This window comes from Protopterus annectens, chromosome 17.part0 (assembly GCF_019279795.1).
Source record: "Protopterus annectens isolate FY-2018-M chromosome 17.part0, PAN1.0, whole genome shotgun sequence".
Taxonomy (NCBI): domain Eukaryota; kingdom Metazoa; phylum Chordata; order Ceratodontiformes; family Protopteridae; genus Protopterus; species Protopterus annectens.
This window is the reverse complement of record NC_056751.1, coordinates 383976463-383998058: the sequence shown is the minus strand read 5'-3', so window position 1 is coordinate 383998058 and position 21596 is coordinate 383976463. Positions and strand designations below refer to the sequence as shown.

At 39.5% G+C, this 21596-nt stretch overlaps 1 protein-coding gene across 1 annotated transcript in view; it reads right to left on the bottom strand.

Moving 5' to 3' along the window:
• LOC122791678 (solute carrier family 22 member 18-like) overlaps window positions 1-21596 on the bottom strand; it is a 519530-nt gene that overhangs the window by 456352 nt on the left and 41582 nt on the right. Inside the window, exon 2 of the mRNA XM_044059526.1 lies at window positions 1347-1457. Within this exon, the coding sequence (XP_043915461.1) occupies window positions 1347-1455 (109 nt within the window). The 5' untranslated portion in view covers window positions 1456-1457. The remainder of the gene's footprint in view (window positions 1-1346; window positions 1458-21596) is intronic.

Genomic DNA, 21596 nt, shown 5'->3' with positions numbered 1-21596 from the left:
TTAATGGGTAGACAATTTGCTCTGGCAAACAGAAACAGTGTGATGCTTCTGGTTTATGATTAGTAGTACAATGCCAAATGATAGTCATTGGAGTTTGAAGCCTTCTGGTGTTAGAAGGTGAGGTCATAATAACTTGAACTCCACATTACAGGACTAATCTCACTTCACCCAAATGAAAATGAACAAGGTTTAAATTGCAAGCATTTTATTTCTGTGGACTACAGTTAGGTATGTGGAAAAAGAAAAAGAAGGTTTGAATCACAAGCCTGTCTGTACTACATGAGCTAGAGAAAGGTGGAAGACAAGGATTGCTAAGGGTTCTCTAGTCAGGCCAATGTGCATTACAGAACTGCTCTTGTTTTTCTGTTTATTAACTGGATAAGTAAACTAGTCTTTGAAGCATTTTTAGACATGACACAGGGAATGAAAGAATTCAGCAAACTCTACAAGTCACTTATTCAGATGCAGGACATACTCATTAAATGAAATTTTTGTACATGACACACAAACATATTGGTAGAATATCACAAATGAGAGAGATTAATTAATGTAAACAAATGAGTTGTCTGGAATCAAATTACCCATGGTTTCAATTTCTTACAACAGAGAGCTGATGTTAAGTGGACATTTGGGAAGCCCCAATTAGGACAAGATTAACAATATGTAAGAGAGCACCAAGGAGAAGGTAGTCACGGATGAGAGAGTTACTGAAAATGGACAAGAACAAGGGGAAAAAGACTGAGCTTTGACAAACTCCAACTGAAACAAGGGTACAGAGACAGGCTGGAATTAATTTTTACTTCTATATGATATTGAGATACCTTGAAAGACATTTGCTAGAGCTTCTCTGTAGGAACATGGTGGAAAAACTCAATAAGGTCAGTGAGAACAGTGTTTGTGACTGCTGGTGCTAATCCTTATAGGGAGATGAAAGGATTGCTAGTGTGCTATATACTTCTCTAAACCTGCACTGTGCTATTCTTCTTTGTCAGAAGCATTTCTGAAAGCCAATTTTTCACATTTGGTTCTTTAACATTTGCTACTGTGACTTAAAATGTTTTATAAACACATTATACATACACATATACAGACATACACACACACACACACACACACACACACACACACACACACACACACACACACACACACATATATATATGTTTGTAATTGCTTGTCTTCTCGAAACATGCACTATTAACTTACACACATACATTTTTAGTGTGTCTATGTAAGAATTCCTCTCATTTCGCTAAAGAACTTTCATTAGTAAAGAGAAAGTATTAAAGGTATTTAAAATATGCACTAACAGTAGATATGTGACAAGCAAAGAGATCCAAAATTACCAGTGGGAAGTCCTGCAACTGTCTTTATGATGAAAATCTTCATAACACATGGAACTTTCAGCAAGCGAGTAATTTCACCAAGGTTAAACACATTGCTGGCTTTTGACATTTCTAAAAAAAAATGCAGAAAAGGCATTATTAGCATTAGTACATACTTCCATTACCAACTAAAATAAAAGCAACTGTTAAAACAGGTTGATAAAGGTAGACATTCATTAGGCATGCAGAGGGTGGTTGCTAATTTAAACACCATGCAGGTCTGCTCTGCATTCCTGAATGATGCATCTTTGCACCTCATGCCAATGGAGTGACGTGCGATTGCCAGATGGAGGAACAAGATAGGTTTTAAACAGTACCTACTATATGATTCCCACCACCTGTCAGTTAAACATCAGTTGTTACCCTTATCCTAAGCTAGAAAGATGCAGACAAATTAGGCTGAGTCAGATGTATGCACGCAAGTTTGCAAATTCTTAAACTGCATGTCAGAATGTCAGTTATAAGTTGTCATACAAACAGCTAATTATCACAGTTGAACATATTACGTACATCAGGTGAGACTAATACAAAAGGTCATGTCTTACTGACATAATTTTTATCTTTTGAGTAAACGAAGACATTTTCTCACTGGGTAACTTACCACATAGTAAAATATCCTGTGTATTACAATGCTCAATACAAATTCTGATTTGTTCTTGACTTGTGTAAGGAAGCATCTTTTCACAGAAAATGATGGGATACATCGTGCACCCCAAGTAAGGAAATAATGGGGGTCAAAGTTATTGAGAGAATTCATGGAAATACTGGCATAGAAATAAGACAGTTCATGGGGGTCGTTAGGATGTTAGTCATCTAGACTCTGCAGTTTATACAAACAGATAAGTAAAGGAATAAGTAAAGTGGGTTAAACCAAGCAGTCATCATTTGCCATCATATTTTATGCTTCGGTCTTTCCAGATTTTTTTTTATCACACTATTTGTCACTTGACTGTAGCATTGGCTTACCATTTATATAGGCAGACTGGATGCATAGTGGAATAGGCTGCGTTTTTGACTAAAAAAAAGACAGAATAATAAAATGTCCCTGTTAACTTAAGGTCATCTCTGAGTATACAAATAGAAAAATTATGTATATCGGCCTGACTAGTTTGTAAAACATTTGTTTTCATTCTGTAAGTACCCTCGTCTTCTGGCATGGAATTATTGTTTTCTAACAGGATAGTAACAGCACACATAGTTTATTTGTGCTTCCAGGCAGAATGTGCATGTATCTTCAACATACATCCTCTCTGTCTCCTGTCCTACCATATCCACAACCCCTCCTTTACTCTGATGATATGGTTAACCCATCTTGCATCATCATCCAGAATCAATTTCAAGCTGACTTTTTACAACTAATCTGTTGGCTTTGTTCAAAAATATACAGCCTGAATCTTAAAAAAAAAACGACTCACTACAGCTACTAGCCCTCTCCATATCAACACCATAACTGAATCTACCACATCATTTAGATACCTTGGCATTTGGTTTAACTAATTCCTCAACTTCCAATACCACATTTGGAAAGTCAACTTCCTTCTATTCAAGCCCAAAAGATATCTCATTTCCTCTCACAACCTCATAGAGCAGCCTTAGGCAAAGGTGTCCTACTTGCACAACCAGAATATGGCCAATCCCTACTTGCCACTTGCAGTCTCTTTTTAATAAAATCTGCCATTTCATCACCAGCTCCCTCCAACACAAACATCATTGCAACACTTTGGGAAAGGCAAACTGGCTACCCATTCAAGGCACAGCCAACCTCCTTCTTGGCTGCCTTCTCTTCAGACTCCTACAACAAGGTACACCATCCACCTTTACTATGAGACTAAGTACATCCAATGCAACCTAAGAAGCAAACCAGTTACAGCTCGACTTTGATAACCACATCCACTAAACTTCATTCCACACACCACAGCTTCTCTATTCTTCCCCTAAACTGTGGCAGTTACTACCACTTGATCTTACTCAAATATGAGACTACAAATAGTTCAGATTTCAGTTCAAAAACACTGTCTATCTGACCAATGTAAGTGCACATGTCAGAACACAGGCCATGTCACCTAATTCTCATGGTTGCACAATTACATTCATCCCAGAAAAACCTTGGCTCCGTAATTACCTAACCTCTCCAATAAATAATCTCATACCCACAGCTTTCCCATTTGCTCTGTCCACTTCCTACTATATATTTAGTATCCATTTCTCCTGTTATTAGCTCTTCTAGTGTAGCTCTTAGTATTCTACAATTTCTATTCTCAGCACTGCTAAATGTTCTCTACACACTTGTTTACACTATGCCCGCTCTTTTTGCTGGACCACATTTACCTTACTTATAACACCTATTTTGAGTACTACTGATGCTGTTTATTTTTAAACCTTCTTGTAAATGTGTGCATATTTTTATACTTATATTATGTCATGTCAGTATATTGTATTATTTACTTATGCCTGTTGTCAGTATGTATGTAACCTGGGCTGATTCACCAAATGGTCAGATTTGATCAGTGCTCTACCACATTAAGCACAAGTAAATAAATAAACAAATAAATAAATGCACTGGGTATTACCTGCAATGTGACTTGTACTAATGTTTTGTGAGGGGTGACTTCCCACAGGGACATCTTGTTGCCGATGCTGGATATGCACTGGAACCCTAGCTCATGACACCCATAAGAAACCCACTAAATCAAAAAACAACCATGCAGTATTACAAACCAGAAACATTTATGAGCTCATGTTTGGAATGCTGAAGGCATGTATTTGCTATTTGGATATATTTCATGGTGCTCTACAGTAAGTTATGTGTGCCAAAATAGTGACTGTGTGTGCAACATTATAACATACTATTGTGCAACTGCTAGGTGCAGATTCATACATCTGTTTACTGTGGGCCAAAGAAACATCCTTGATCTATAGTGTGCCCATCAACCTGTCCTCTCTCTGATGTCTAGGTAGCCTGAATATTCACAGGCATAGAGACTGTGTCCATGGTCTGTGTTGGGATGCAATGGTCACACTCCCTGTGTCAAATACACACTTTGCACCCCCAACTATGCCTCCTCATCCCCACCATCATCAAAGGCTACAGATTCTCCAACTTCAGATAGGGGCAGTTCCACGGTGCTGGTGCTGGATAAGGAATCACCTGTAAATACATCAAAGCATAATATCATGTGTAAGTATGGCCCAGCACCACAAACAGGTTCATAGGAAAGTACTAGACTAGCTACCTTGTGGGACATTTTAAACCTAGCCAATTTCCCCAAAGGTGTGAATCAAACCCTGCAACTTGTGCCTGGTGTCTGTGAGCTAAGTACCTTAACAATACGGTTGTCCCTTATTTTCTGTAAAGCAAAATACAGGAAATCTCTCTCTATATGCCGTGGATTTAAGAAATGCCTGGTTATAGAACTAGCAAAATTACTGTTGGTGACAACTAAGATGTCCTAGAAACTTGATTCACATTTTCTCTCTTAGTTTTACCTATATACATCTTACAACAATGATTGACCTGAAATGATGCACTGCGTGACCTGTATCATAAAACTGCAGGTATTACATGACCGGAAGGAAAACCTTCCCATTCTGCTAAATCAGCAGAGCTTCTAGAGTTGATAACAAATGGTTTTGTAAACAAGCTCTATGATTCATCACTCTGAGTGGTAATGGAAATAATTCTGTTAAATGGAGGTCCTATAAAACTATAATCCCACGCTAAAACAACATTTCTTTTAGAAAACTGGATATGTAACTGTACTTGAGTACTTGCAAGGCATGTGCTCTGGATGTTAAGGAAAATGGCCTTCTCACTTCAGATATTAATTTATACATTGAAAGAAGCACTTTTTTTCTCTCTCTCTACACACTGTTTAGTGAATTACTTTAGGAAGTTGTACCTCTCAACTGTTCCTGATTTTGAGGAACACCACTGGTGATGACTCAAATTTTAGCTCTGTCCCTCCTTAATCCCTCCTGAAACGGTTGACTTTTGGAGAAAAGGTGGTGAATTACACTTAATAAATAATGGTAACAGAGTTACAGACTTATTTTCTTTAGAAAATAATACACTTACTCAATTTGTTTTTATTTTGTCAATGCCTCAGGTTAGTAGTACTAATATTTGAAAAGTGGCACTTGATAGTCACTGATTATTTCTACTTTATCTCTGATTCTTTGAGAGCTATGAAGTATACTGAGAGTATGATACATACTAATTACCTTATATAGATATAGTTTTAGAGAGAACTTGAAGTTGGCTTTTGTTACATCATTTTTCAGAAATGATTCATCTGATTTTGCAGCAAAGTACTGTTCTATAAGAGGCTATATTAGTTCATCGAAATGGTATTACAGCGAACACCTATTCAGCGACCCGTAATCAGTGAAAATTGCATCAACAATTCACTGAATTCACTAAGGGCAATTAAAGAGCAACTCGAACCCACCCAAGTGGGAGGCTTTGCCCACCCCCCCAACTATATATACCAACTCAGAGATCGTACTACAGTGGAGAAAATGGCAAAATCTTGTAGTTGTCCGTTGTCCTTCAGGCAGCTATTTTGTTACCCTTAGTGAAGTCAGCGAATCGCTGAAGCAATTTTTACTGATTGTGGGTCGCTGAATAGGTGTTCATTAGAATACTATTTTGGCGACCTAATATAGACCCGGTCTATAAGCCTTACATCCTTAACTAGCAAATGGACTGAAATGTGTGCCATCATGCTGACTTAATCTCACAGATGAATGAAGTTCTGAGATTAAGTCAACATGGTTTTCTACATAAACAAACAGCCCCAACAAGTATGGTAGACATTTAAGAGTCTCTTGGTCAAGACACTGACTTGCCATCTTTCTAGAACTATTCAGAAAGAAAATCTATACTTTGTCAAATGTCTCTAAAACTGATTATCAAACCGGTTATCTGAGAGGAAGCAGACAGCAGAGTTGCCAAGTTACTACTTAAAAAGCCAAAATGTCTAAGACTGCATGACAGGGATCACTGGGACCAGCCTGATTTAATTTCTTCTCTCCTCAAAATAACTAGTATTGGTTGTCAAAATAAGCCAGAGACTACAAAAATGATACACTGTATACCAATGAAGACAGATAACCTTACTAACTACTTAAGGGCTTGTTGCAAACAGGCAAGGAAGCAATATCAACAACTGTGGATCTGGTTATGGGTAACAAACAGTTAAAATTGCTACTTTTTTGAAAAACATTTTATTGAAAATTTCAAATACAAAAAAAAAATAAAATATACCCCAGACTAAAATATGCAATAAAAATATGTAAAAAATACAGTAATAATAGGTCATAAGTGAGCTTAAGTAACATGTTTTATGAATTAGGTAATAAAATCTGTAAGATTGTCAAATTTTGCAAAAAAAAAAGATATTTTAAATGAAAGGATTTGGGTCTTACCATGCACTATAATTTGAACTTTTAATCAAATACACATGCAGCTGAGATTTCTACAGCTATAAATGTAATAAAAACTAATACCCATGCTCATACTTACACAGACGGTTGTGGCCGCTGATTCTCTAATGTACCTATATACCATAAGTATATATCATATATATTAGTATATATATATATATATATATATATATATATATATATATATATATGTGTATATAGTATATATATTATATACCATAAGTCAGATAAATTTACTTGAGTTTTACAGTGACCATAAGTTAAAGAGTTCTTTGTAGGTTTGACAAACTGAAATAGAATTACAAACCTTGGGCATCTACAGTGGATACTCTATGAGGCCTGTCCAGTTCCATCCCGGCATCCAGCAGTACACTGTGGTAATCTGTGGAGGTGGAACAACATTAAGAGAGGCCAGGGATTCCGCCATGAATCATATCTGTGGTAGTGAGGTGGACCTTTTCATGTCTGCAGTCCTGTCTACCCAGTGCATTAACATGGGTGACAATCTCAGCCAAGACACAGTCATGGTCATGGTAGAGCTGGTCAGCTCCATGGGTGTCAAAGAGCCATTAGCCATGAAGAGGGAGGGCTTGGAGTAGCATCTCATTTTCAGCATATGAGAATTTTGGTTTGCAGCCAGATGTTGACTGCCCAGCAGATGCAGTATTTTTTCTGTGTGCCTTGTTTTTTAGGCATTGCCCTGCTGGTATGGAAATGACTGGAATTAACAGCCTTGTCACTGCATGGATCCTACAAATCTTATCACCACTACTTTCCTCCTATGCCACACAGAAGGCCATCTGTGGGCCTCACAGTTAGATATCTTCATCCACACCCTTTACGTAAATATCTGACTTCAAGATTTAATGACCACCTATCCCCCACAAAACCATCACAGAGGTGCAACTGACCAATGACATATGATCATTACACCAGTACCAATACACATATTGTAGCTAATGACATATGTGCAAGGACTACCAATTGCTGTACCTTTCCAATCATCCCCTCAGTATACTTTGGACAACACATGCAAATGTACTGACAAGCTAGCATCCCTTATAGGCAGCAGGTTCAACATCAGGTACAAGTATCACCAACACAAATGAATATATTTTTGTAACAAGTAGCACTTAGCTTATACAAACAGGTATTTTAAGATGAAGAAATTTGCTTTGAAAAAATACCCTTCTCTGGAATCAAACTCTGGGAGCCGAGTTTTCTTTCATAGTGCAATGAGACTGAATGCTTCTCTTTGTGCTTGTATTGTACAGATTCATCTGTTTTGGCATGGTGAGTATGCTTAGTAGAGATCAGATCATTACTGCTTCTGAATTGCTCAATTTGCACAATTACCTCATCTGATAAACACTGTGTAGAATTCTACTTGAAGCTGTGCACATGCCTGGGACCCTGCAAGCAGCTCTGTGCACACACAGTCAGCCTATGATTTGGGGGGGGGGGGGTGTTCATTCCATACGTAACCATCTGGACATGGAGTCACTGTAGACCATGATATCTGAATTTCACGCACTGGCATTGAGGACTGCCATGTTTCACACCTTAAAATGGCATTGTGAACCATAACAATAATAATAATAGAGTTTCTTTATTTTCTGAGATTGCCATCTGTTGCACTACTGAGATGCCTACTGATGCACAGAGGATGGAACATGCAACACCTGATTTGGTCACTGATTCTCTGCAAATTTTCACTGACATTTTCAAGGTGAGACATCATGGCTGGAGTAGGAGATGATAGTGCTCCTTTTTAAGTGCATAGGTGGTGTACAGAGGACACAAAAATATTTTTTACCTCCTCCATAAGGATTAGTGCTGAGGGATAATGCAAGAGGGCTACACAGCTCCTCAACATAAGACTGAAGCCAGGAATGATCTACGCAGATAGTCGCCCATACAACTAGCATCTCACACACATGAGAACAGTACCATCACCATTACAGTGATATGAGGAGCTGCAATTCTGACCTCCTACTCAGATGGGAGGATGAACTCAAACAGCAGGCACCCCTAAGTACTGTAAATGTATGCAAGAAAAAACTGCAGACGTGTCTCACACCTTGTGTAACTTTTGTAAAATTAAAAGGAAAACCACAAGTAATGGTGAAGCACTGTGTCACAGAAAAATACTTTAATCCACTGGTTTAGCGCTTTCATCCCAAAAATTAGGCCTGCATCAGAGCCTTCTGATGAAGGCCTAATTTTTGGGCTGAAAGCGCTAAACCAGTGGATTAAAGTATTTTTCTGTAACACAGTGCTTCACCATTACTTGTGGTTTTCCTTTTACTGTAAATGTATGTTAGGTTCACATTTAAACTGGCAATTCATGCCATCCACAACATTACACAGTGCTCTCTTTATATCAGTATTACATGAAGATATCAAGGCAGATAGGCAGCTGCATAGATCAGAGCACATTAGAGACTTGAGTTTAATGTTAACAGTAGTAAAAATTAATTCAGAATAACGTTCATACATTAGTGCCACTTCTGTCATTACTATCATGTCTCAAAGGAAGCAGTACACCTGTTCAGTATTATGTTTCTGATGTATCCCCTTTCCTAGGAAGAGAAATGGATTAAGATGTTAAGGCTTTGATCTCACATTGTGAGGATGAATATGGGTTCATTTTCCCTCTCCCTACAGTTGTGTTAGCATGAAAAATATTTAATGTTTATTTTTTTGTTTAACTAGTGCACCTGCAGCATTACATGGGAAATGTGACTAAACCCATCATTTATTGATATGACATGTTTAAATATAAAACAGACTTTGTTTCCTTTGAATGTTTCCTGTGACTGAGCAATGTATCCTTCTGAGCAGCATCTATTCTTTGCACATGGCACACTAGTCTCAGACATTAAAATACAGCATGAGTGACAAATAGGCACCTGTTTGCCTGTTTAAATGTCTCACCAGTGTTAGTCCTCTATATGTCAGACTGCATGTGATGGTGGCTGTTGAATGAGTTCTCCCTCTCTGTTACATACGTTAACATGCTTGTTAAATTAATTTTTGCTTGGTCCAACAACTATATTGTTTAACTGTAATCATTCACAACATAGGAAGAACGTCAATGTTTCATTGTATTTCTACTTCTCTCTCCCTCACCCATTTGTCACTATCCTCTCCTTTAAATTATTTTGTTTATTATTTTCTTGCTCTCCATTTCTTTTACTGTTATATGCAGCAGCACAGCAAAGTGCACCCAGCCTAGCAGCATGGTCTACTGGCTCCCCCACAAGCGACAACAGTAGTGCCATCACCCCAACAAGCACCCAGCACATATGGGGCCCAGCCTGCCACAGCTGCTTCTACACTTCCTACCCATCCTGCACCTTTAGATAGCCCTGGACTGTATGCTGGTACAGTTGTACCTACCAGCAACAGTGGTGTATCATGTAAGATAATACCTACCGATGATGCAACAAGTATAAATAACAATGGTGAGAGAGGTAACTCTTGTCTAGTGCCACATGTGGCTTCTACAGACCAGTTAAGTATCAGATTGGAGTAAATCTGTGTATCAGAGTTTTGTATAAGGAATTTTACTCACACACACACACACACACACACACACACACACACACACACACACACACACACACACACACACACACACACACACACACACATATATATATATATATATATATATATATATATATATATATATATAAATTTGTTTGCGAACACCATACTGTTCATGCTTTCCCAAATAAAATTCCAGATGGATAGAGTCAAACATGTTATTAAAGCCTAATAGCATTGCTACTGCTAGTACAGTTGAAGCAGTGTAAATAAATCTTGTAGATATCCAGTCAAAACCTAACCAGATCCAGTCCTTCTTGTTTATCTTTAATGATCCCAAATGGTTGGGGCCCACTAACCTTGAAATAATTTATCAGATCTATTTGCCAATATTTTAGCATATATCTTGAACTCTACTTGTAAAAGCAAAGGGAGTCTGTAAGTTATTGAGATCAGGGGTATCTTTGTTGGGTTTTGGCAACATTATATTATTTGCTCACATTCAGTCATGGGTGGAAGCAACTTTTCGGGATACAAGCTTAAAAAACTACAAGGAGGGAACAAAGTCTGAACTGTTTATAAAAATCTGTTGAAATCCATCTAAATGGGAACTTTCCCTCCTATAAGGTCATCCAAAACACTTTGACATAATAATGCATTGAAAAAAGAGGATCTAAGGGCAGACATTTTGAAATGACTAATAAATGAACCGTGATGGAAGAGTAAGGAAATACAAAGGATAATAATTCACACAAATATTGTAAAACCAGAGAACATCTAGCCGTCAATGAGTGCTGGGCATGTTGCCATCATCAACTAGAAATCCTGTTCCATTTGCTAATATATGATTTTCTAGTAGCAGCCTTTCTTGCCTCCATCAGTACCTGCTGCACATCCTAAGTAAACAGGTGCCTAAAGGTAATTAAGACCCCATCATCCAGAAGTTGATTGGGGTCGTAGTGTATCAAACACCCCTGATCTTGTGTGAGAAAGCTTGTGGTAATTGCCACTGGCCATTCCCAAAAGAAGGGGTTACCACTGTTGCCTGGACCAGAAAGGAGTCACCACAGTAATGTTGGGGGATTCCTTCTGAAGCTTCAGAAGTACCCTGGATATCAGCTGATGGCTGGAAAAGGATACAGGAACATTCCTGTCCAAGAAAAAGAAAAAGCATCTGTCTTCCAGATGTTCTTCCATGTAGTCCTGGAGTAGTATCTTGTCAGCTGATTGTTCGGTTAGGAGGTAGACAGGTTTACCTGAGGATCTCCCCACAGCTGGATCAAATCTTTGAAGACTCTCTGATCCAGTTTCCATTCATGAGGATCTGCCCTTGTCCTACTCAGTTTGTCTGCCACACAGTTTTGCTCTGACAGAATGCAAGATGCCTGTAGAGTGAGACTGTGATATATTGCTATATCCAAAGGTAAAATGGATACCCTGCAAAGTGTGGGGGGAGGGGTATGAACTGGTCCCCCCTTGCATGACTGTGATATTTATTGTCTGTAACTATTTGAAGTAATCCTGGAAAGCAAAAATGAATCAGAGTTAAGTGCCTTGATCAGGGCAGACATCTATTTTATTCTTGTATCTATCCTTGGTGTCCCGCACACCTTGTACTTTATCTGTCCTGAAACTGCTCCCCAAGCAAAGTCTGAGACATTTGTGGTGAGTGACTGCCCTGGAACAGGAGGGAGAAGTGCAGACCTAGATTAAAAGATATTCGCTGTCTCAAACAAATGATTTCCCTTCTGACAAACCTAGTACTGGGATTTGAACCAATAAAGGATGTTGGTACTGGGACCAATGAGACTTTGGATACTACTGTTTCTTTCTCACATGGCATGTTGCCAGGGGTATCATGACAATCACAGGTGCCATTACACCCCAAATCCTGAGGTATTCCCTTGCAGTGACCGAAGTTTGAGTGGAAAAGCTAAGAAACAGATCTAGATATAATCTATTTTTTTCTGTGAAAGTAAAGCTTTTTTTGCACCATGGTGTCTAGTTGACAACCCGTAAACATAATCCTGTGAGAAGGAGTAAAAAAAGGCTTTTGAATTTTCTCTTGGAATCCCAGCTTCTATTTGAAATTCCTCACCTAAGTGAGAGGTTCCTGACACTTTGAAAAAGACTCTGCAAAGATAAGTAACTTGTCTAAATATGGAAAAATATGGCTACCCTGTAGCTTGTAGTGAGCTATAAATGGCACCAGCCAATATGTGAATGCTCTTAATGCAGTGAATATTCCAAAGGATAAGGTAGAGAACTGACACTGTGATCCAGACACACAATACCGTAGGAAATGCCTTAAGTCTGGATAAATATGGATGTGATTATGAACATCTTTTAAATCTAGTGCTACCGGGAAACTTAAATCAAGAAATCGAGTTAACAGGTTAAGTGAAAGCATTTTGAATCTGGGCACTTCCACAAAGAGGTTTAGGAAAGAAAGATGCAAAACTTGTCTCGAAGCATTTTCTTTCTTTGGCACTAAAAACATCCTTGAATAAAATTTTTCCCACCTCAGGAGGAGGAACTTGTTGTATCACTCCCCGGGACAACATGTGATGAAGGACAAGTGTAAATAAAAGAGTCTGACAAGGTGGATGAGGAATTACCTGATGGAAAGAAGGAACTGCTTCCCACTGCCACCTGTAACCTTAACGAATGATCTTCAGAACCCATCTGTCTGAAATTATTTGTTGCCAAAGAGAATCCTGAATCCCTTCAAGAAAAGAAGTACCCTTTCTTTTACCAGAAACTACTTTATAAGAAAGATCAATAGCCTGAGTTAATCCCTGATCCAGACCCAGTAAATTACACTTGTTCAAAGAAATTTGAGGAGTAGATACTTTTAGTTTTCTGTTTCTTTTTGACAGGAAAATAAGGGCAACAGTGTTATTAATGGCAGCAGCAGCAGCTTCCCTAGAGATGGGCACAATATTCTGGCAAAACAGAAGCCTTCCCTGTTCCCTCTCCCAGGACCAAGAAAAGAGGCTCGGCATTGTCCACTATGGGGAACCCAACAGCTGCAGTGGACATGGCTAATTCCATAGTGGCTGTATGTGCTACACACAGAGTCCGGGGTAAAAGATGAGTGGTCTGAAGTACAACTAAAAGCCACAGCAGTCATCCATCTGGGGCTGAGGGAAAATGCTAGTCTGCTGTGGTGGCAAAGGCTGTTTGTTTAACTTTTTCTTTTTGTGGTTAGAAGAACCATCTGTGTGACTGACAGTTTTCCCCATGGTCAAGCCAAAAATGGTGCCTCTTTCCTAGTGAAAACAAGCAGCAAAAGACGATAATACTTAAAGTCTTTTAAAGTCACTTTTTTCAAAGAAAAGCACAGTAAAAAGCAATTTAAAACACTTAGTGAGCCACCCAAAGTAAAATAAACACAATTTCTCCACAGAAAGAAATGGTGTTCAAATACTTTAGAGAATTTTGACAAGAAAAAGAGTGCTTCCATTTGAAAGTTCAATGCAGTCTCATGATAGTCCACTAAAACACAAATTCCTAGTTTTAAAATAACTTTTATGAACAGGAAAGTGTTACTAAACAAACAATTTTTAAAATGGAAGTTTTTTCCCCCCAAATGCAACTTTCTTTTGGGTAAGAAAGACTATCATCATATGGGTTTCCAGTCTTCAACCCAAGAAAAGAGGGAGTGAGACAAGATTTTTGGAGATTGAGAGTGAATACCAGTCTCTCCAGTAGGGAAATTGTGAAACTGAGATGCAGAAATAGGTTGTCCTGAGAGGAAGCCTGGATTAGAAGGTCATCTAGGTATGGGAAAGATTTGTATTCCATGGGTTTTGCAAAAGGCAATGGCTGGGGTGAGGCACTTTGTGAAGGCACTGGGAGAGGTAGATAAACTGAAGGGTAAAGCAGAAAACTGAAAGTGTGATGAAAGCAGAGAACCTGAGGAATTTTCTGCAAGGAAGGTTGAATGGGGATGTGTAGGTATGCATCTGACATGTCCAGGGAAACTAGAAAGGCTTCAGGAAGGATGAACGGAAGGAGAGTTTGCAGTCATAGCATCTTAAAGATGATATCTCCAGAAAGGCGTTGAAGTGAGACAAGTCCAGCAATGGTTTCCAAGTGCCCTCTTGTCCTAAATGCTGGTGTGACATGGATTCTGTAGTGACCTGGTTGAAGAGACCCTGTAAAAAAGGAGGAAGGAGCTGAATTTGATTGGAAGGAGGAGGGGTGTATACCCTTCTGTGATGGAGCTTCCTCCCAAGACATCTTGTATCCTTGTTGAATGATGAATAATACCCACTCATCTGTAGCAATGAATTTTCATGATGAAAAGGACAAAGTTAGCCTTTTTGATAGGGAATCCCTAGACCTGGGAGGGAGAGAGAAAGGCAGGTAAGAGTAGATAGTCAGGCTGACCTGTTTGGAAATGGAGGCTTTTCCAGACTTGATGTCTGTGGTAGATTTGTCATTAAATCTTTTCCTGGAATGCTTCCTGCTCTTCTGAGGGAGTTTCTGATCCCTGTGGACATAGGAAGGGGGCTTAGCCAGGTAATTTCTTTGATGCCTAGGAAATGATGAGAGAAAATCCCATTTAAAGTCCTGGATCATTTTACCCTTCTCTTTTAGAGTCTTGAAAAATTCTGCAGAAGACGGCCCAAATTAAAAAAAATCCCTGTTCAGGGTGAATTCAAAAGCTTGGCCTAAATGTCCTCAAGGAAAGACTGTAGACAATGCCAAGCAAATCTAATAACTGATCCAGTAGCAGTCACCCTGGCAGAAGGCTCTGAAGCACCACAGCTGCATTTAATGGAACACTTTGCAGCTTGTGTGTCTTGCTCAAGCACAGAAATCACTTGTAGTTTAGTGTCAGAAGCTGTGAGATTAGCTGTGGTTTTGTTTAAGAACCTAAAATGGTAAAAATGTATTTTGTCATTTGAGTCTGGTAATTAAAACTTTGAAGGCAAGATTGGCAGAGGTGTAAACTTTTTTACCGCACCTGTTCATGGCCCTATCTCTGTCAGATGGCAAAATATAAGCTGCTGTCAGAAGTTTAGTAGGTTTGTCAGTGGAAATAGAAAAAACAACAAATCTGATATAGAACTTTCGTAAAGAAATTGAAAGTCCTCGGGTATGTTATAAAACCATCAGACGTTTGGGTACTGGAGGCTGAGAATCATGAGAAGTAGAAGTGGATGCAAGAGCATCCAAGAAGGCCTCCGAAACTGTAGGGATAGGACAGGGCATAGAAGCTGCTACCTCCAGTAAACTGCAGTATCTTTTTTTTTGTACTTCAGACATTTGTTTGGGTTACAGTTTCCCCAAGGAGATTTCCTCAAATGCAGGAGTCAAGGGACAGGGTGTCCTCAGCATCAAAACAAGTTGACCAGGAAATAGATTTGCAATTAGCATGATAAGGAATGTCCATCTGAGTCAGATTCTGCCTCCTCCCTGATGAAGATTCATGCTGTCTCTTCTGAGGGGGAGGGGAAGTGAAGGAGTAGAAAGGAATGAAGGGGATTCACAGACAGGGTGGCTTTATTAAGGCCCTGTGAGAACCCCACTCATTCCTTTTCCTTAGATGTCCGAGCAGGAGAAACATTTTTTTTCCATTTCCTTCTCTTATGAGTGACATGTGCCATCACATACCGAGGTGGGTCAGAAACCTGACAAGACACCTCTTTCCTCATGAAAATTTGAGAAATGCCTTCCAGTTCCTCAGAAATGATCACCCTTGGTTCCCCATTCTCAGTGGTATTAGTATGGGCGGGCTCACTGGATGCGTGACAGTCAGACACCTTAACTGTCTCTGATGGAGTTGTGGTAAAGGGTGTCTGAGAAGGAGAAGATGCACCATGGATTCATGCAGCATCTTACTGCGTGTGTCTGAATCAGACTGGCAGCAGATGGTTCAGGCCTAATCCTCTAGAACTTCTTTACTGGTATGAGCAGGACATCCGAGCCTGACAGTTTTGACATTTTGGTCTAAGCAAGGAGCTTCAGACATAAGTATGTGTTTAATAAAGAAAGATGAATATGGAGGGTTTTAAGAAGAAACAGCTGGCAAACCTGACAGTTTCTGTAATCATGGTCAGGACCTAGAAAAAATAAGTACTGTGAGTGGAGGTCTTTGTACGGTATCTTCCTACCACAGTCACACTTCCCATATTAACTGACATTAACAAAACTTACAAAGAACAAATACAAGGAAAAGAAAAGTGTAGGCAATGGTAGCAGTCAAAAACAACACAGAGAACAGACTGACAGGAGTGATCTCTATCTTTCAGACTGGTGGCAATATATTCTGAGAATCTTACAGTCCTACATCTGTGTATGTATCTCTACAGCCATGGGCTTAGGTCATACACTGGACACACAAATGTATGGAAGGTTTTAGACTTTGGTACACAGGCTGGCTATCAGGCTACCATGGAGAGACAACCCTTCAGTACTGCAATACTGCAACAGTAATCTAAGGTGTGAAGTCTCCCCACTCTGGGCCAGTAATCAAAGAGCCTGAATCCTCACTACTGACAATGGTGAGGGAGGTTCACTTGGAAAAAGATAGGTACACACAGTATTTCCAGATGCAGCTCTCTGCACCAAGCATAAATTCCCTTAAAAGCACACAGAGAACACATTCAGTCCAGGATTTGGGTTTCCCTCTCTCTCTCCAGGCCACAATAAGACTCCCCACTGGCACAGCTATAGAGTCGAGTCCACAGCTGAGTGTCCCAAGCCACATCCACCACTACTCTCTCTGTGAAACCAGTGATCTGTATCCTTGCTCCAAGTGGCTAACACTCACATTCTTTGAGATTTGATTTTCACACACACACACACACACACACACACACACACACACACACACACACACACACACACACACACCTGGAAAGGCTGGCACAGATTTACTAGCCATGCCCCTCTGCCCAGACTATAAGGTAGACACTGCCTCCAAAACACTCCAAAGCCAAATACTCTAAGGCTCTTACAAGGGTACCCAATTATACTGAATGAAATTAATGCAAATACAAATGATAATGTTTGACCAATGCAGCAAGGCTTCCAGGAGTGGCCACAGTATCACCAAATAAATATAAGTACTCTCAAAGGTTAAAATATTCTCTACAGGACCAGCCACAATGAGAAGTTTAAATATACTTAATAATAAATAATAAAATAACATGAGCATACTAAATATCTATTTACAATAAACACCACAGTTCCATTCCAAGGAAATATTTACTTAGCTAATCTCAGTATATTTTCCTGACTGATCTAAAAAAATTACTATTTGCTGGTTACAGTTGCTTCAATGCTGTTTTTGATGTATACTGTTTGCAACTAAAGTGATATGATTTTGTATGTTTTTCATTTATATAAATGTAAGATTGCCTTTGTTATATGTGTAAATTCAATAAAGATGTTTGGAAAAAAAATGAAATGCTTGGCATTATTGGGCATTAGGAAACCGACAAAAGGTACATTATCACCCTTGAAAAGTATAAAAGTATTGTGAAGTGCAATACATTTTTCTCAGCTTTGACAGACCCATGGCTCCTTACCACTTCCATGTCCATAACTCTTACAATCCTAAGTCACAGTCTGCATAAGGACTGCAAATTCTAGTGGGTTTATAATCAACAATTTATGTCTTGAAGGAGATTACCTGACAAGTCTCTTCTATGCCCTGACAGCTGATGTGTGTAGCAACTAAGAGATCTACGCCTGTATAATAATCTGTATGTTCAGTCTTGGGGACTTGCTGCTACCAACAAGCAAGCATGAACCTAAATCCCACCACAACTTCCTGCCAGGGACTATACATTGCTGTAAGGAAGGCAAACAATTTCCCTCAGGATAGTTGAAGTGATGATCTATCACCTTATCCCACTCCTTCATGCCCTGTGTCTTTCTCTCACACCTCTTTTAATTCCTGGTTATTGGAAGCATAGTCAGGTAATTAGGAACAAGACTCCTAATGCCAGTTGGCCAGGTACTCACAACAATTTTGTCTGTGTTTGTTAACTGTCACAGTCTTCTAGACAAGCCCACTTTACAGGGGGTCTGACAAAAAAATTTCTGCACAAAGCAGAATGCTAACTGAAACATGTATATTGCCCCAAAGTTAGTGGAATGTTAAACAAAAGGGTTGTACAGGACGTTACCCATTAGAGTTGTACATATATAATATTGAAAACACAAATGATGCACTGTGCTATGAAGTAAAAGCAGTTTATTTGTGCAAGCAAAGCATTAGTAGAATACCTCCACTGCCTGTGCTGTATTTGTGCAGGTTGTGCTGCTATTTTGATTGAAGAATCCTGCATACTTGCATTTTTTTTACATATGCATATCAATAACTAACAAACATTTCACTCCTGAAGTATTAACAGATTATAATCCTCAGTGATTTACCAGAAAATACTTATTCCAAAGGACAGGAGTGATCAGGTTATATGAGCACTAACAAGTGTGCATTCCTGATGAATAAAAGATATCAAACTGGAATGTCTGGCAGTATTGGCTGACAATAATCTATAGTGATTCATGAAAAGGCTTAATAATATTACGATGGGTGGCAAAAATAAAAAGGCACATCCCAATCCCATCAGGTGTGCCGCAACATGCAATTCCCGAGCAAGAATTAATCAGCTCTAATGTCTGGCATTATTGACTTACTATTATCTTCAGAGATTTACCAGAAAATCTGTATTATTGGGAGGAGCAGAAACAAATTGTGTACCTGTGCACTTACATACATTTCCTAAAACAATCAGAAACTCTGATGTCTGCATTAATGCCTATCAATATCAGTGTTCAGTGATCAATATGAAGAGCAGTGATTTAACAAGAAATGAGTTACGTGTAACAATAGTCAGAAAAATAATAATATTAACAAGTCAGTAATAGTACAACATTTAGATAGTGAGCACTTCCTCCCAGCTAAATTCCACAAGTGACTGACAAAGCCAAGGAAAAAGCCCGAAACATATGGTAGCCCCATCCTTGAAATACTCGGCAAGTAAGTCAGGAGACTTCCATAAGAAATTGATTCTAATGTATTTTGCTAGACTTAGTGGCCTACGTAGGCAGCGGAAGATATGCAATGTCAAAAACCAGAAAGTAGTAACACAATGCAGTGCAGATTGAAATCCAACCGAAACGGCCAGCAGAACCAAGTACTGGCAAGAAATAATGGAAGTAATAGTCACATCATGTTTCCTTTGTATACTGCACCCTTCGGTTAAAAGTTTGACCAGCTACTATGCAGACAGGGACTAACGGTGGTTATGTACCTCAAGGCTGTTCAAACAGGACAATGAACTTCAGCTCCTCCATCTTCAAAGTATCATAAGCCAAATCCCATAGCACTGACTTGCAAGCTATAGGTCCCCCTCTATGACCCAGAAAACCCATGTATTATTGGAAACACTCACTATCTAACCCAACAGCATCAAGCACAGAACTACCTCAAAAAAGCAATCCACCCTGGTGGAATCACAACATCAATAGGTTGTATAACAGAAGGATGAAAATCGTGGCAAAAACTAGGTGGTGGAGAACCCAGCAAGAAAAAAGCCATCTCAAACTGCACAAACAGATCTGAAGACAAATAAAATCTACCAAAGCCAAATCTGAGATACATATATCCACAACCTGAAATGAACCACTGCCAGAAATGCTCTCCATAAAGGGCTATCACAGACAAACAACTGACAGCTGAACCATGGACTAACAGTAAATGACAAGAAATACCTAACAGTACCCCCCAGGAGGTCATCCAGCCCTTGTAACTGTCATATTGACACCACATCCCTAAGAGTTGACTCAGTAGTCAGGGACATGGGGGCACACACAGACATTAATCTAGCCTTTGACCATCACATGTCTGCACTAGTGAGGAAATCATTCTATGCTTTGCAACGTACTAACAGAAGGTACCACATGTAGGTTCAAGAAAGAATTAAGTTATATCTGTTATACAAAATGGCATCACTTGTTAGAGCAGCTTTTACATTTATACTTTTGAACACTTTTCCAGTATGCAATGAAACAAACCATATGAACCAATCATGACAAAGCTGCCCAAGTCAGGAAATTACAACTATAACAGGGCACACAAACGTGTGTCATTGTGATCCACAATATCAGGGCACTCAAACTTCTGTCATTGCAACACACCAATGTTCATAGGTTCATAGGTTCATACTAGGCTATCTGCCCTAGGGCATTTATAAGCCTAGCCAGAGTGTGTTTGGCTTTCGCCACCCATTTTAAATTAATTTTGCTATGCCCTTTTTCTAGGTTAGTATACTGTGCCTCTGTCTAACAGTGACACAGAAGTGACACCCGGGGTAAACCTACGATCTCCCATCCACTCATCAAGATTCCTCTTGAAGACAGTCAATGAGGGACTCTGCCTAACCTGGACTGGGATTTTATTCCAGAATGAAGGGAGCCTCTGGGTTATGAATATGTCCCTCCAGCATGTCCTATTTATTTCAGTGCTGAGGTTCAAGTCTCTCGAGCGCGTAGCTCGATGGGATTTGAATTTTCTGAGATGCAGCATGTCCATTAATTCCGGGTTGGACATGGCTTTATACGTCAGGCACAGATCGCCTCTGAGCAGGCGGTATGCTACTGAGTAGAGCTGGAGTTTCTTTAACCGTGCAGCATATGGCATCTGTTTGAGCCCTTTGATCCACTTGATGAGGTACTTTTGGGGTCTTTCCAGTTGCTGCAGGTGTCTTGTAAGGTACATCCCAAAAGGGGCATTGTACTCAATTATGGGCCTGATGAGGGATGAGTAAAGAGGCACGATGACCTCCCCTGATCTAGATGTGAATCCCTTCATGATTAGGTGGGCTATATAAAATGATTTTCTAACCACTTTGGCCACGTGGTTGTCAAATGAGATTGCTATCAACTTGGGTCCCCAGGTCCCTAATTACTTCTTCTGTACTTAATGGATTACCACCTATGTGGTAATTTGTGGGCACTTTGTTTTTGTCAAAGGGGATGACTATACACATTTTGGCATTTAGCTTGAGGCCATGGCTCTGGCACCAGTTGTCTGTTTCTATGAGGCCCTTTTGGAGGATGCTTGTGTCGGCTGGAGAGTCGATTATGGCGCCCAGTTTGCAGTCATCTGCGAACTTGGTCAGCCACAGTCCTTCCGTGTTGGCAAGTACCTCCGAGAAATATATACCGAACAAGACAGATCCCAGGACT